Source organism: Canis lupus, chromosome 6 (assembly GCF_003254725.2).
Source record: "Canis lupus dingo isolate Sandy chromosome 6, ASM325472v2, whole genome shotgun sequence".
Taxonomy (NCBI): Eukaryota; Metazoa; Chordata; class Mammalia; order Carnivora; family Canidae; genus Canis; species Canis lupus.
In genome coordinates this window covers 23993109-24009625 of record NC_064248.1, presented here as the reverse complement: position 1 = coordinate 24009625, position 16517 = coordinate 23993109, and the positions used below count along the sequence as shown (strand labels likewise).

Sequence of the window (16517 nt, the reverse complement as noted above, 5' to 3'; positions counted from 1 at the left end):
GATAGCTACTTTAAAGTCCTTGTATTAGATAATTCTAAGATGTATGCCATCTTGATTTGGCATCTGAGGATTTTCTTTTTGTTTTTAGGGTTTAAATTTTCTTTTTTTTAAATAATAAATTTATTTTTTATTGGTGTTCAATTTGCCAACATACAGAATAACACCCAGTGTCATCCCGTCAAGTGCCCCTCTCAGTGCCCGCCACCCATTCACCCCCACCCCCCGCCCTCCTCCCCTTCCACCACCCCTAGTTCGTTTCCCAGAGTTAGGAGTCTTTATGTTCTGTCTCCCTTTCTGATATTTCCTACCCATTTCTTCTCCCTTCCCTTCTATTCCCTTTCACTATTATTTATATTTCCCAAATAAATGAGAACATACAATGTTTGTCCTCCTCCGATTGACTCACTTCACTCAGCATTATACCCTCCAGTTCCATCCACGTTGAAGCAAATGGTGGGTATTTGTCATTTTTGCATCCATGTTCATCAGGGATATTGGTCTGTAATTCTCCTTTCTGGTGGGGTCTTTGTCTGGTTTTGGAATTAAGGTGATGCTGGCCTCATAGAACGAATTTGGAAGTACTCCATCTCTTTCTATCTTTCCAAACAGCTTTAGTAGAATAGGTATGGTTTCTTTTTTAAACGTTTGATAGAATTCCCCTGGGAAGCCATCTGGCCCTGGACTCTTGTGTCTTGGGAGGTTTTTGATGACTGCTTCAATTTCCTCCCTGGTTATTGGCCTGTTCAGGTTTTCTATTTCTTCCTGTTCCAGTTTTGGTAGTTTGTGGCTTTCCAGAAATGCGTCCATTTCTTCTAGATTGCCTAATTTATTGGCGTATAGCTGTTCATAATATGTTTTTAAAATCGTTTGTATTTCCTTGGTGTTGGTAGTGATCTCTCCTTTCTCATTCGTGATTTTATTAATTTGAGTCTTTTCTCTCTTCTTTTTAATAAGGCTGGCTATTGGTTTATCTATCTTATTAGTTCTTTCAAAAAACCAACTCCTGGTTTTGTTGATTTCTTCCACGGTTCTTCTGGTCTCGATTTCGTTGGGTTCTGCTCGAATCTTTGTTAACTCTATTCTTCTGCTGGGTATAGGATTTTTGATGTTTTTTCTGTAGCTCCTTTATGTGTAAGGTTAGCTTTTGTATTTGAGTTATTTCCAGTTTTTGAATGGATGCTTGTATTGTGATGTATTTCACCCTCAGGACTGCTTTTGCTGCATCCCAAAGATTTTGAATGGTTGTATCTTCATTCTCATTAGTTTACATGAATTTTTAAAATTCTTCCTTAATTTCCTGGTTGACCCTTTCATCTTTTAGCAGGATGGTCCTTAACCTCCACGTGTTTGAGGTCCTTCTAAACTTCTTGTTGTGATTTAGTTCTAATTTCAAGGCATTATGGTCTGAGAATATGCAGGGGACGATCCCAATCTTTTGGTATTGGTTCAGACCCAATTTGTGACCCAGTATGTGGTCTATTCTGGAGAAGGTTCCATGTGCACTTGAGAAGAATGTGTATTCAGTTGAGTTTGGATGTAAAGTTCTGTAGATATCTGTGAAATCCATCTGGTCCAGTGTATCATTTAAAGCTCTCGTTTCTTTGGAGATGTTGTGTTTAGAAGACCTATCGAGTGTAGAAAGCGCTAGATTGAAGTCACCAAGTATAAGCGTATTATTATCTAAGTATGTCTTGATTTTGGTTATTAATTGATTGATATATTTGGCTGCTCCCACATTCGGGGCATATATATTGAGGATTGTTAAGTCCTCTTGTTGGATAGATCCTTTAAGTATGATATAGTGTCCCTCTTCATCTCTCACTACAGTCTTCGGGGTAAATTTTAGTTTATCTGATATAAGGATGGCTACCCCTGCTTTCTTTTGAGGACCATTTGAATGGTAAATGGTTCTCCAACCTTTTATTTTCAGGCTGTAGGTGTCCTTCTGTCTAAAATGAGTCTCTTGTAGACAGCAAGTAGATGGGTCCTGCTTTTTTATCCAGTCTGAAACCCTGCGCCTTTTGATGGGGTCATTGAGCCCGTTCACGTTCAGAGTTACTATTGAAATATATGAGTTTAGTGTCATCATGATATCTATTCAGTCCTTGTTTTTGTGGATTGTTCCACTGGACTTCTTTTAAAGGGGAATTTTAAGAGTCCCCCTTACAATTTCTTGCAGAGTTGGTTTGGAGGTCAGATATTCTTTCAGTTCCTGCCTGTCTTGGAAGCTCTTTATCTCTCCTTCCATTCTGAATGAGAGCCTTGCTGGATAAAGTATTCTTGGTTGCATGTTTTTCTCATTTAGGACCCTGAATATATCCTGCCAGCCCTTTCTGGCCTGCCAGGTCTCTGTGGAGAGGTCTGCTGTTACCCTAATACTCCTCCCCATAAAAGTCAGGGATTTCTTGTCTCTTGCTGCTTTAAGGATCTTCTCTTTATCTTTGGAATTTGCAAGCTTCACTATTAAATGTCAAGGTGTTGAACGGTTTTTATTGATTTTAGGGGCATGATCTATTTCCTGGATCTGAATGCCTGTTTCCCTTCCCAGATTAGGAAAGTTTTCAGCTAGGATTTGTTCAAATACATATTCTGGACCTCTTTCCCTTTCGGCACCCTCTGGAACACCAATTAAACGTAGGTGTTTCTTCCTCAGGCTGTCATTTATTTCCCTTAATCTGTCTTCATGGTCTTTTAATTGTTTGTCTCTTTTTTCCTCAGTTTCCCTCTTTACCATCAACTTGTCTTCTATGTCACTCACTCGTTCTTCCACCTCATTAACCCTCTTCGCTAGGACTTCTAGTTTGGATTCCATCTCATTCAATTGATTTTTAATTTCTGCCTGATTAGATCTAAATTCTGCAGTCATGAAGTCTCTTGAGTCCTTTATGCTTTTTTCTAGAGCCACCAATAGCTTTATAATAGTGCTTCTGAATTGGCTTTCTGACATTGAATTGTAATGCAGATTTTGTAACTCTGTGGGAGAGAGGACTGTTTCTGATTTTTTCTTTTGAAATGAGGTTTTCCTTCTAGTGATTTTGCTCAGTGCAGAGTGGCCAAAAACAAGTTGTATTGGGAAAAGGAGAAAAAGAGAGGAAAGAAAGAAGGAAAGAAAAGAGAAAAAGAGAAAAGAAAAAAGGAAGAAAAAAAGAAAAAGAGAAAGAAAAAAAGGGTGGGGGAAGCAAGCAGAAATCAAAAAACAAAAACAAAACAAAACAAAAAACACGGGGGAGTATCTTCTGATTCTGTATACTTTAAGTCCCTTGACTTCCCCTGGAACTTGTCTGTCTAGCTGGTCTTCTGAGGGAGGGGCCTGTTGTGCTGATTTTCAGGTGTTAGCACTTGGGGGAGCTGCTCTGCCTGGTGCAGGGCTGCCTGGTGCAGGGCTCTGTGGGGGTTGTTTACCCCATGATGCCCCAGGAGGAACAACCACAGTGGCGGTGGCCAGCTCTGGAGCCCCGGATTCAGCTCCCGCAGTACTCCGGAGCTCTCCGTTTGCAGGGGCCTGGATGCTCCGGGGCAGGGCCGCTGATCTGCTCAGCTTGGGGCAGGAGTGTCCTTGCCGTCCTGGGCCCTCCTGGCCTCTGCCTGTCCCGGGGGGAGGTCGGATCCTGGGCTGTGTCCCTGGCCCGGTGCTCCTGGGCCTGCGCTGTGGAATCACGCTCCCGGCCGGGGCAGCCCCCTCTCCTCGGAGCTGCCGCCGGATCCCCTCCCAGCTGCTCTGGGTCCAGCCTTGCGCGCTGCAGCCCTTGAGGGAGCTCGGCGCACTCTCCTGGGCACGCAGGTGTCTGTTAGTGTCCCAGGGAGCCTGAGGGCACCCCGCCCTCCTGGGGTCTTGCTCTAACTCCCTGGGAGCCCCTCTCCACCCCGGAAGATTGGTGAAGCTCCTGCTTCTCCAGGACGGTGCTTTCCTGTCCTGGGGGCACTCGCCCTGGCCTTAGCCCGGCTCCTCGGGGGACCCTCCCCCTTGGATGCCTTTTGTTTCTTTATTTCTTTTTTCCCCTATCTTCCTACCTTGATAGAAGCGTGAACTCTTCTCACTGTAGCATTCCAGCTGTTCTCTCTTTAAATCTCAGGCCGAATTCGTAGATTTTCAGGATGATTTGAAGGTTATCTAGGTAATTTGGTGGGGACAGGTTACTTGGGGACCCTACACTTCCACCATCTTGCCCCTCCCCTCTATCTAGGTTTAAAATTTTCTTTACCTTGGTTTGCTGAGTAATTTAGGGTTGTGTCCTGCATATTTTTTTAATTTTTTAAACACATTTTTTAATTGGAGTTCAATTTGCCAACATATAGCATAACACCCAGTGCTCATCCTGCCAAGTGCCCCCCTCATTGCCCATCACCCAGTCACCCCAACCCCACGCCCACTTCCCCTTCACTACCCCTTGTTCATTTCCCAGAGTTAGGATTCTCTCATGTTTTGTCACCCTTACTGATATTTTCACTCCTTTCCCTTTATTCCCTTTCACTAATTTTTATATTCCCCAAATGAATGAGACCATATAATGTTTGTCCTTCCCTGATTGACTTATTTCATTCAGCATCATACCTTCCAGTTACATCCATGTCGAAGCAAATGGTGGGGATTTGTTGTTTCTAATGGCTGAGTAATATTCCATTGTATACATATACCACATCTTCTTTATCCATCTTTTGATGGACACTGAGGCTTCTTCCACAGTTTGGCTATTTGACATTGCTGCTATAAACATCGGGGTGCAGGTGTCCTGGCGTTTCACAGCATCTGTATTTGGGTTAAATCCCCAGCAGTGCAATTGCTGGGTCATAGGGCAGATCTATTTTTAACTCTTTGAGGAACCTCCACACAGTTTTCCAGAGTGTCTGTACCATTTCACATTCCCACCAACAGTGCAGGAGGGTTCCCCTTTCTCCACATCCTCTCCAACATTTGTGGTTTGAGCATCGAATTGCTTTCCATTTTTGTCATCTTCAGTTCCTCTCATTGATATTTTATAGTTTTCAGAGTATGGGTCTGTCAGTTCTTCAGTTAAGTTTAATGCCAGGTATTTTCTTCTTTTTGGTGCAATTGCAAATGGGACTATTTTCTTAATTACTCTTTTTGGTGCTTCATTATTAGTGTATAGAAATGCAACAGATTTTTGTACATCAATTTTGTATCCTGTGACTGTATTATAGCTGTTTTTTTATTCAGTCTCTTCTCATTTAGTTGAACTTCTTATCTTATTGGCTATAGCTCTTAGTCACTTTAGGGTTATAGTATACATATTTGTCATTTTGTCATACATTTTACTTCTTTATCCTATATTGGTATTATTTTTGCTTTTAAAAGTAAACTATATTTGTAAAGAGATTGAAACAATAAGAAAAAAGTTTTATATTTTTACAATGTATTTCTCACTTTCTGTTCTCTTTATTCCTTGTGTAGATCCAGATTCATCTTATACCATTTTCCTTCTCCCTAAATGTCTTTAAAATTTTTTGTAGTACTGTTCTGTTGATTTTATTCTTTCAGCTTTTATATATCTGGCAAAGTATTTATTTTGCTTTCATTTTTGAAAGATATTTATGTTATGTTAATAATTCTAAATAAGACGTTTTTCTTTTAATATTTAAGTATCTGATCCACTGTAATGTTGCTTTGCATGTTTCCAGTAAGATGGGGCTTTCCCCCACACTGTACATAATGTGTCATTTTTAGAGGCTGCTTTATAGATTTCCTGTTTTACTAGTTTTCAGCAATTTGACTATGATATGCCTTAGTGTAGTTTTCTTCATATTTCTTGTGCTTGGATTTCATGGAGTTTCTTGTATCTTTAGGTTTGGCCATAATTTTAAAAACTTTGGCCTATTTCTACATATTTCTTAGGCCATCTCTCTCCCTCCAATCCTTGAGGGACCTACATGAAGCTACCTGAATTTGTCTTATGGCTTATCGATGCTCTACTCTTTTTTTCCCCCAGGCCTTTTGTGTTGAATGTTGGCTCATTTATATATTTATATTATCATATCTTCAAGTTCACTAATGCTTCCTGCAATATCTAATCTGATGCTAATCCAATCTAGTGTATTTTTAGTCTCAGATACTTTAATATTTTCTTTGTGTCTACTGAGCATGTAACATTTTCCTATAGCTTACTGAGCAGATGGAATGCAATTATAGTAAGCTTTAATGTCCTTGTCCACTAATTCTATACTTGCACATTTGTGTGTTAGTTTTGATGATTGAATTTTCTTTTCAGTATGGGTCATATATCTCCTTCTTAGCATACCTTATATATTATTTATTTACTACTATGTAGCAATATTACCACAATATGGTAGCTTACAATAACGCACATTTATTAGTTCATACTTTTTGTGTGTTGGATTCAGGCATGGCTTTGCTATGTTTTCTGCAAGGCTGCAATCCAAGATGTCATCCAGAGTAGTGGTCTCATCTGAGTCTCATATAGGGAAAGAATCTCTTCTAAGCTCATGTAGTTGTTGGCAGAATTGTTTGTTATAGTTGTGGGACTGAGTATTTTAGTTTCTTTCTGACTGTTGGATGGAGGCTCAGCAACTTGCCATATACCCATAAATGGCCTAAGGCATCATAAAATTGAGCAAGAGAAAGAGTCTCAGAGTGAGCAAAGTGCCATAATCCTATGTTACATAATCATAGAAATGACATTTAACCACCCTTGCTATATTCTATTGATTAAAACAAGTTTGGTGACCCACCCACACTCAATGTAAGGGAACCACACAGGAGTGTGAATAATAGAGGGCAAAGATGCTAGGGGTCAACTTAGAGATTGTCCATTACATCTAGTAAATTTTTATTGAATATCAGGCATTGTGGACTTTGTTCAGCGTTGGGTATTTCTGTGTTACTATATTCTTCAGTTTTATTTTGAAACTGAGTTAAATAATCTGGAAACAGTATTGTCCTTTGGGGTCTTGCTTTTAATTTTTGTTAAGTGGATTAGAGTGGCATTTATTCTAAGTACTTCTCAACAGGGAGCAGTTTTCCTCCCAGAGGACATTTGGTAATGTCTGGGGATATTTGTTTACCTAGGATAGTTGCAACTGGCACCTCATAGGTCATTTAGGGTTGCTGTTAAATATCCTCTAATGCATAAGATAGCCTCCTTCCCCCCACAATTAAAAATTAGTCTGAAATGTAAATAATACTGAGAAATCCTGATGTATCCTGATGTATATAACACACTTAGGACAATGCTTTGCACTGAGTATGTTCTCAGTAGTGCTGAGGTTGGAAAATCCAACCTAGACTCAGGTCTAGGGCTAAATTTGGCCCACTGTTAATGCAAAATCCTTGAAAGTATTCTACCTATAACCCCATAATTATGTGGTTTTAAATTATGTGGTTTTAAACTCTGGCTCATGGAAACCGGAACTATTTCTAGCCATTTGTGATCTGTAGGTATTTGTTCTTCTAATCCTTATAAATGGTTCTTTTTATGGCCTCGACCTCATTCTTTATGCATATATGCTGATGAATACTAATATGAAGACTCAAGTAGGAGTACTTTTCAAAGATCCCTGAAACTCTCCCTCTGTAATTATCTCTGCTGTTATTTGACCCTGCAAACTCCAGCCACCTTGTCCTCTGTGGATTCCAAGCTTCTGCTCTCAGGAACATTGCTGGACTCTCACTCTAGTTAGCTGGGCAGCTGGTTAGCAACTAGCTAAGTGATTCATTGATCACAGGGCTAATCTCATTTGTTTCATTCTTCTCTAAGCGATTACTGGCCTTTATTGACTGGTCTTCCATGTCTTGAGAATCAGTTTTCTACTTGTGTTTCTTTACTTTAAAAATTATTTTTAATTTTTTTAGTTAACATCTAAATGACATATAAAGTATATGAGTTTTAGGTGTACAATATAATGATTTGATATATGTATACATTGCAAAATGATTATAATGAGTTTAGTTAACATCTGTAACTATACATAGTTAGGATTTGTTTGTGTATGTGCACTTTTAAGGTCTACTCTCTTTGCAACTTTCAAATACGTATACTGTATTGTTAACTCTCACCATCATGCTTTACATTACGTCCCCAGGATTTGCTTCTCTTATAACTAGAAATTTGTGCCTTTTAAGCACCTTCCCCTACCCCCTGCTTCTGGCAACTGCCAATTGGTTGTGTGTATCTATGATTTGGGTTTTTGTTGTTATTTCTGTTTTTAGATTTTGCATTTAGTGATATCATAAAGTGTTTGTATGACTTATTTCACTAAGCATAGCATCCTCAAGGTCTCTTCTTGTTGTGCAAATCACAAAATTTTTTCCTTTTTATGGCTGAATAATATTCCACCATATATATCTTTTTTCACATATATCTGACTTCTTTCACTAAGTATAATGCCTTGAAGCTCCATTTGTGTTGTTGCAGATGGTAGGATTCCTTCTTTTTTATGGCTGAGTGATGTTCATTGTATAGATGTCTTTTTTTTAAGTTGTTTCTAGTTAGAGGGTAAATCTGGTCCTATTTGCCCCCATCTAGGCCAGATGGGAAAGCCTTCCATTTCTCTAAAATTTTGTTTTAAATTAGAAATTTTGTATGAAAGAACTGTAGACACTATTTCCTTTTATTTAAGACAGTTACCTTGCATCTTGGCTGGGTTGCTGTCTTAGCTTCATTCAGCACTCATTTAAGATAGAGACACACAATTCCAAATGATTTCTTTTAAAATACCAATGCCTGTTACATAAATAATGCACGTTAAAAAAATGAAACAGACGAAGAAAACAGGCCTGAGCCACTTACTCAGAGATATTTCAACAATTTGATGTATCTTTTTCTTTCTCTGTATGAGTGTTTGCATGTGGACACCGCATATCTATACCTACAAGTTTTGGTGTCATAGGTTACTTAGGTTTTTGTAAACTTTCTCTTTTTTTTAAAAAAAAATTTTTATTTATTTATTCTTGAGAGACATAGAGAGGCAGAGACATAGGCAGAGGGAGAAGTAGGCTCCATGCAGGAAGCCTGATGTGGGACTTGATCCCGGGACTTCGGGATTACAACCGGAGCCAAAGGCAGACACTCAACCGCTGAGCTACCCAGGTGTCCTCTAAACTCTCTTTTCGATTTTTCATTGAAATTTGCTTTAATAGACTGAGTTTTTCGGTGATCCTTAATAAATCTGTTATTTCATGGTTCTGTAGTCTTTTAATTAACATTTTATTTCCTTATTTGGTTCCTTTGCATAATAAAATATACCTGAATCCATTTGTAAGAGTATTAGGAAGACTCAAATAACCAGATACCCTCACATTTATTTGTTTATTCAGGACACAATTTTAAGCACTTCCTATGTAGTAGACAGAGGACACTAAAGCCACAGAGTTTAATATTGAAATAAAAAAATTAAAATATATTACTTTAATAATATAGTAGAAAACATCTGTTTGAATAGTTTCTGGAAACTAGCACCACTACTTTCCCCACCCCCCCACGGTAAAAGCTTTATTTTTTATTTTTTATAAATTTATTTTTTATTGGTGTTCAATTTGCCAACATATAGACTAACACCCAGTGCTCATCCCATCAAGTGCCCCCCTCGGTGCCTGTCACCCAGTCACCCCCACCCCCCGCCCACCTCCCCTTCCACCACCCCTAGTTCGTTTCCCAGAGTTAGGAGTCTTTCATGTTCTGTCTCCCTTTCTGATATTTCCTACTCATTCTTCTCCTTTCCCCTTTATTCCCTTTCACTATTTTTTATATTCCCCAAATGAATGAAACCATATAATGTTTGTCCTTCTCCAGTTGACTTATTTCACTCAGCACAATACCCTCCAGGTCCATCCACATTGAAGCAAATGGTGGGGATTTGTCGTTTCTAATGGCTGAGTAATATTCCATTGTATACATAAACCACATCTTCTTTATCCATTCATCTTTCGATGGACACCGAGGTTCCTTCCACAGTTTGGCTATTGTGGACATTGCTGCTATAAACATCGGGGTGCTGGTGTCCCAGCATTTCATTGCATCTGTATCTTTGGGGTAAATCCCCAACAGTGCAATTGCTGGGTCGTAGGACAGGTCTATTTTTAACTCTTTGAGGAACCTCCACACAGTTTTCAGAGTAGCTGCACCATTTTTTTTTATCCTTTTAAATTAAAATGATCCTTTAAAACTAAATCCTTTTTTAAATTACCCTTTTAAATTAAAACGGTCTTGTAACTTTTTAAAAGTTGTCATTTAAACTCCAGTTAGCATACAGTATTATATGTATATTATATTTTGCCTATATTGTATTAGGTATACAATATAATAATTCAACAGTTCCATATGTCACCCTGTACTCATCATGACAAGTGCACTCCTTAATCCTCACCACCTGTTTCACCCATTCCTTCACCTCCCTCTTCTCTAGTAACCATCAGGGTTGTTCTCTACAATTAAGAGTTTATTTCTTTTTAAAAATATTTTATTTATTTATTCATGAAAGACACAGGTAGAGAGAGAGGCAGAGACACAGGCAGAGGGAGAAGCAGGCTCCATGCAGGGAGCCCGATGCGGGACTTGATCCCTGGTCTTCAGGATCACACCCTGGGCTGAAGGCAGCGCTAAATCGCCGAGCCACCCAGGTTGCCCTAAGAGTTTATTTCTTGATTTCTCTCTCTATCCTTATTTTTATTTTTCCTCTTTTCTTCTTTGTTTTGTTTCTTGAATTCCATGTGAGTGAAATCATATGGTATTTGTCTTTCTCTGACCGACTTACTTCACTTAGCATTTTTTTTGGCCACATTATTAAGATTTTAATTTTTAATTTTTTATTATTATTTTTAATAAATTTATTTTTTATTGGTGTTCAATTTGCCAACATACAGAATAACACCCAGTGCTCATCCTGTCAAGTTCACTTAGCATTTTACTCTCTAGCTCTATCTGTGTCATTGCAAATGGCAAGATTTCATTCTTTTTGATGGCTGAGTAATTTTCCTATACACACACACACATATACACACACACATACCACATTTTCTTTATCCATTCATCAGTCAGTGGACATTTGGGCTGTTTCCGTAATTTGGCTATTATAGAATACTGTTATAAAAATCAAGTGCATGTATTCCTTTGAATTAGTATTTTTATATTCTTTGGGTAAATGCTGGATCATAGGGTAGTTCTATTTTTAACTTTTTTTGTGGAACCTCTATACTGTTTTCCACAGTGGCTGCACCAGTTTGCATTCCTATGAACAGTGCATGAGGGTTTGTTTTTTTTCTCCACTTCTTTACCGACACCTGTTGTTTCTTGTGTTTTTTATTTTAGCCAATCTGACAGGTGTGAGGTGATATCTCACGTAGTTTTGATTTGAATTTCCCTGATGATGAGGGATGTTGAGTATCTTTTCATGTGTCTGTTGGCCATTTGTGCGTCTTCTTTGGAGAAATGTCTGGTTTCATGTCTTCTGCCTATTTTTTGATTGGATTATTTGTTTTTTGGGCATTGAATTTATAAATTCTTTATATATTTTGGATACTATGCTGAATTATAGTTCATGAATCTCACTGCTAAAATTCTGCAAACTTGCCCATTATGTTGTTTGGATTTTAGTGTTCATAGATGAGGACATTGAGGCACAGAGAGGTCAAGGGGTTTGCTCAAGGTTATATTGCTGGTAAGTGGCAGAGTGAGGATTCAAACCTGGGGAATCTGTTTCTCATTCACTGTACCAGAGAAAAGTAGCTTCAGAAATGTGCAGAGGCAGCATGATGGAGTGGGAAGAGCACAGAACAGGGAGCTCCTTCTGTACAGCTTTGGAGAAGCAACTCACTGTCTTTGAGTCTGGCTTTATGATCTGTAAAATTAAAAGGGTTTTTGTAGGTTAGGGATTGGCAAACTTTATCTGTAAACAAAACTAGATAATACATATTTTTTAGGTTTTGCAGGCTATATTACAGCTATCAATTCTATTGGAGAATGAACATAGCCATAGACAGTACAGAAGTAAATGAGCATGGGTGTATGCCAATAAAGCTTTATTTATAAAAGTATAAGGCAGCCTGGATTTAGCCCATTGGCTGTAATTTGCCTGTCCCTACTTTAATCTATAATTGAATTAAAGCATATTTACTTTCCTTTAATAGTTCCTGGAGATATAACATAATAAAAAGAAAGATGGTCTTGTTTTTTGTGTTTTAAATTTTTAATTAAGTATTTCTAGTGTTAGAACTGCAAATGGTAAGTTATCAGGAAGAAGATCTGGACTTAAAATTCCGAGTGGAATCAATAGCACTGCCACTTATTAGGTGGTTGGTTTTAGATTCCTTGACTACTCTGAGACTTGATTTCTATGTAAAATCAGGGTGATAATATTTAACCTATATAAGTTTTTGTGGGAAATAAGTCAGAATATGTTTATGGATGCATTTTGAAAACTATGAACTATTTTTCATGACATTTGGTTTGTGTTAACTTCCTACAGGAGTACCAGCTCATGATAGGACTCAGTAATGCTATGCTCTGGGCTTCCTATTTTGTCTCATTCTTTTTGATGTTTGTAATTATCACCTGTTTACTGTGCATGATTTTATTTGTCAAGGCAAGTATGTATTTGAATACAGCATGCTGCAGCTAAACTTCAAGGGGAATAAGATAACTGTGGGTGTGGGCTGAGTGGGTTTTAGGTTGCAAAGAAATATATATGTTTTTTATTCAATCCCCTTGAAATTCAGAAGCTGCTCAGTTTATTAGTACATAAAACCATAGATCTAGATGGGCAGCCCTTCCATGAGAAAAAGGTTATTTAACTTTGCATATCTCTGAACAGTGACCCATTTCACTAGGGCCACTCAAGTGTTAAGGGTATTTTCTTTTGCCTCCCTTGTTTATCTGTGACACCTCTTATATTATGACTAAACTGGCATCCTGGTTGTTTTGTTAGATTGTACCTGAAGTAGTCTTCCAGTACAGTGACCCATCTCTCGTCTTCGTGTTTTTCCTGTGCTTTGTCGTTTCCTCTATATCCTTTGGCTTTCTGATTTCCACATTATTCAATACAGGTGAGTCTAAGACTCCTCCCATGACAGATTCTCAGCATTTCAGTTGACTTTAAAGAGGATTTCATTTAGGAGCTCTTTCTAAACTTCAACTACCACCTCATATTCAGCCTCTACTTATTACACTCTAACAAAAAAGACAGATATCATATGCATGTAAAATGATTTGAGGGGAAGAGCAAAGATCAGGGAAAATCAGTATAGCATAGGGTGCCTGTAAAAAGAGGATAAAAACCTACATAAGATCACATGTGACAAGAAGGTGTCAACTAAAGTAGCGTCATGTGGAAATATTCATTCACTCACTTGCTCTTGAAAGTGTTTGGATCACTCATCACATGCCTGGGACCATGTTGAATATGCAAAAAGCGTGTGCAAATCAACTTCCTAACCTTTGCATTCTCACATATGAGAGGGATGTATGACTGGATAAATTCAGACTGGACTAAGGGAATTTGTACTTCTCCAGTGGTCATTTTCTGTTACTTACCATTCATTAAAAAAAGAAGTATATATATTTTTTCAGACAACAAATTTTCATCACTTTGACGTTTATATCTTTCATACTTGCTGAATAATTAGAGTATTACCTTCTCTTGGTCATTTAAGACACCAGGTACTATAAAAAATTTGCTTTATGGTAAACTTTACATTTCGTTGGTATTTTTATTGTTTTCAGCAATAACACTGCTACCAGTTGGTTGGTTCTTACAAAGTAGAGAGTCATACCTACTACCTATCATGAAGTATAGTAAAACTATGAGTGGAGAATCATTATGTCAAAGTCAAGCTGAAGGTAACATGCTGAGGGGTAAAGTATACAAATGCCAAGGAGAGACTCTTTGGCCAAAACAACTATGATGCTGATGAAATATTTTTAAAAATTATTTCTGTTTATAAACATTGCTGAGGTGGCACAAAGTCCAAAAGTTAGGTGGGAGGTGATTAAAAGCCAAAGCTAGCTTTTTTGTTGGGATTTTCTTTTGAGCACCAGAGATTTTGGTATTTTCTTCTGATAGCAATTCAGAGACCTCAGGTAAGCCTGGAGAACATGCCAAAGGTGGATTATTTAACAGGACACTTTGAATAAAGGTAAAACTTCAAAGAGCTCCTCTTGCTGTGTAAGTGAATGAGAAACAAAGGTACCACACAGAAGGAACAGTAAATTCTTATTTTGCTTAAATTCACCAATGTATTAAGATTGTGGTTTATGTGAGAATGGCATCAGTGAATACAATCAGCAGGAATAAATTACACGTTTTAATAGGAGATTGGTGAGTTATATAAAATTTTATATTTTGGAAGTTATGGAAGTGCTACCATTCTATTTTTTTTCTACAGGTGCTTTTCCATATCTGTTTTTTAAAATTATAAGTCCTTTAAATTTTTTCATGGTATGAAATAGATAACAAATGCAAGAGTGTTTTTACAGTGTTCATAATAATAAAATGAATACCCCGGTGCTCATCCAAGTACTCAACATACCACATTGGAAAACAGAAATTGCTAGTATCTAAGGAATGCTTTAGGTGCTCCTTTCTGATTATAACCACTATTCTGATTTACTTTTCTTTACAGATTTGCTTTTTTTTTTGCCACTTATATATATCTATTATTAGCTAATGTATTGCTTAGTTTTATTAATGAAATTATACTGTATAATTTGGATACAGCATGGTGTTATGATTTAGGCTTTATATAGTTGTAATTTCATTTTTACTGTTGTATGGTATTCTCTTTTTTTGTATGGAATTCTCTTGTACAGTTATCAGTTTTATGTTTGATAGGTATGTGGGTTGTTTCTAGTTATTGTTATGAATAATATTGATGTGAACATTCTTGTATATGTCAGTTGGTAGAGATATACAAGGATATTTCTGGGGTGTATAATTAGGAGTGGAATATCTTACTCAGGTAGGGTATGTGAGCAGGTTACTTAACTAGGTTATGTCAAACTGTTTCCAAAGTGGTTGTATAATTTCAAATCCCTCCTAGCAGTAAGTATGTATCGCTACTGTTTCAGACTTGTAAAATTTGTATCATATATGAGGTGTGAAAGGCATCTCATAGTACTTTTAATTTGTAATTTCCTGGTAATTATTGATTCTGATCATATTTTTTTATAAATTTATTTTTTTATTGATGTTCAATTTGCCAACATATAGAATAACACGCTCATCCCATCAAGTGCCCCCCTCAGTGCCCATCACCCAGTCCCCCCACCCCCGCCCACCTCCCCTTCCACCACCCAGAGTTAGGAGTCTCTCATGTTCTGTCTCCCTTTCTGGTATTTCCCAACATTTTTTCTCCTTTCCCCTTTATTCCCTTTCACTATTTTTTATATTCCCCAAATGAATGAGACCATATAATGTTTGTCCTTCTCTGATTGACTAATTTCACTCAGCACAATACCCTCCAGTTCCATCCACGTCGAAGCAGATGGGGGGTATTTGTCATTTCTAATGGCTGAGTAATATTCCATTGTATACATATACCACATCTTCTTTATCCATTGTCTTTCGATGGACACCGAGGCTCCTTCCACAGTTTGGCTATTGTGGACATTGCTGCTATAAACATTGAGGTGCATATAAACATGCAGGTGTCCCGGCGTTTCACTGCATCTGTATCTTTGGGGTAAATCCCCAGCAGTGCAATTGCTGGGTCGGGCAGGTCTATTTTTAACTCTTTGAGGAACCTCCACACAGTTTTCCAGAGTGGCTGTACCAGTTCACATTCCCACCAACAGTGCAGGACGGTTCCCCTTTCTCCACATCCTCTCCAACATTTGTGGTTTCCTGCCTTGTTAATTTTCCCCATTCTCACTGGTGTGAGGCGGTATCTCATTGTGGTTTTGATTTGTATTTCCCTAATGGCCAGTAATGCAGAGCATTTTCTTATGTGCTTTTTGGCCATGTCTGTCTTCCCTGTGAGATTTCTGTTCGTGTCTTTTGCTCATTTCATGATTGGATTGTGTGTTGCTTTGCTGTTGAGTTTAATAAGTTCTTTATAGATCTTGGATACTAGCCCTTTATCTAATAGGTCATTTGCAAATATCTTCTCCCATTCTGTAGGTTGTCTTTTAGTTTTGTTGACTGTTTCTTTTGCTGTGCAAAAGCTTCTTATCTTGATGAAGTCCCAATAGTTCATTTTTGCTTTTGTTTCTCTTGCCTTCATGGATGTATCTTGCAAAGAAGTTACTGTGGCCAAGTTCAAAAAGAGTGTTGCCTGATGCTGATCATATTTTTAGGTTAATAAGAACTGTATGTTTTTCTCTATAAAATGCCTGTTTATATCTTTTTACATATTTTTACATCTTTATAAAAGTATAATATATATATTATAAAACTCACCCACTAGTAGATTTTTCAAGTTACGCAACCATTACCAAATCTCATTTTAGAAACTCTCTATCACTCTCAAAATTTCCCTTGAGCTAATTTCTCATTCTTGTCTCTCTAGTATAAGGCAACAACTCCTGCTTTCTCTATATATCAGTTTGACCTAT

The 16517-nt window shown here is 37.7% G+C and overlaps 1 protein-coding gene across 3 annotated transcripts in view; it reads left to right on the top strand.

Moving 5' to 3' along the window:
• LOC112640270 (phospholipid-transporting ATPase ABCA3-like) overlaps nt 1-16517 on the top strand; it is a 191283-nt gene that overhangs the window by 40117 nt on the left and 134649 nt on the right. For 2 of the 3 annotated variants that reach the window (XR_003123948.3, XM_025416268.3), the window contains exons 7-9: nt 12436-12552; nt 12895-13012; nt 13689-13805. Coding sequence is in view for 2 of the 3 variants with exons in the window: in XM_025416268.3 (XP_025272053.3) it covers nt 12436-12552; nt 12895-13012; nt 13689-13805 (352 nt within the window). In the remaining variant the exon portion in view is untranslated. The remainder of the gene's footprint in view (nt 1-12435; nt 12553-12894; nt 13013-13688; nt 13806-16517) is intronic. The other variant, XM_025416272.3, reaches the window with a different exon arrangement.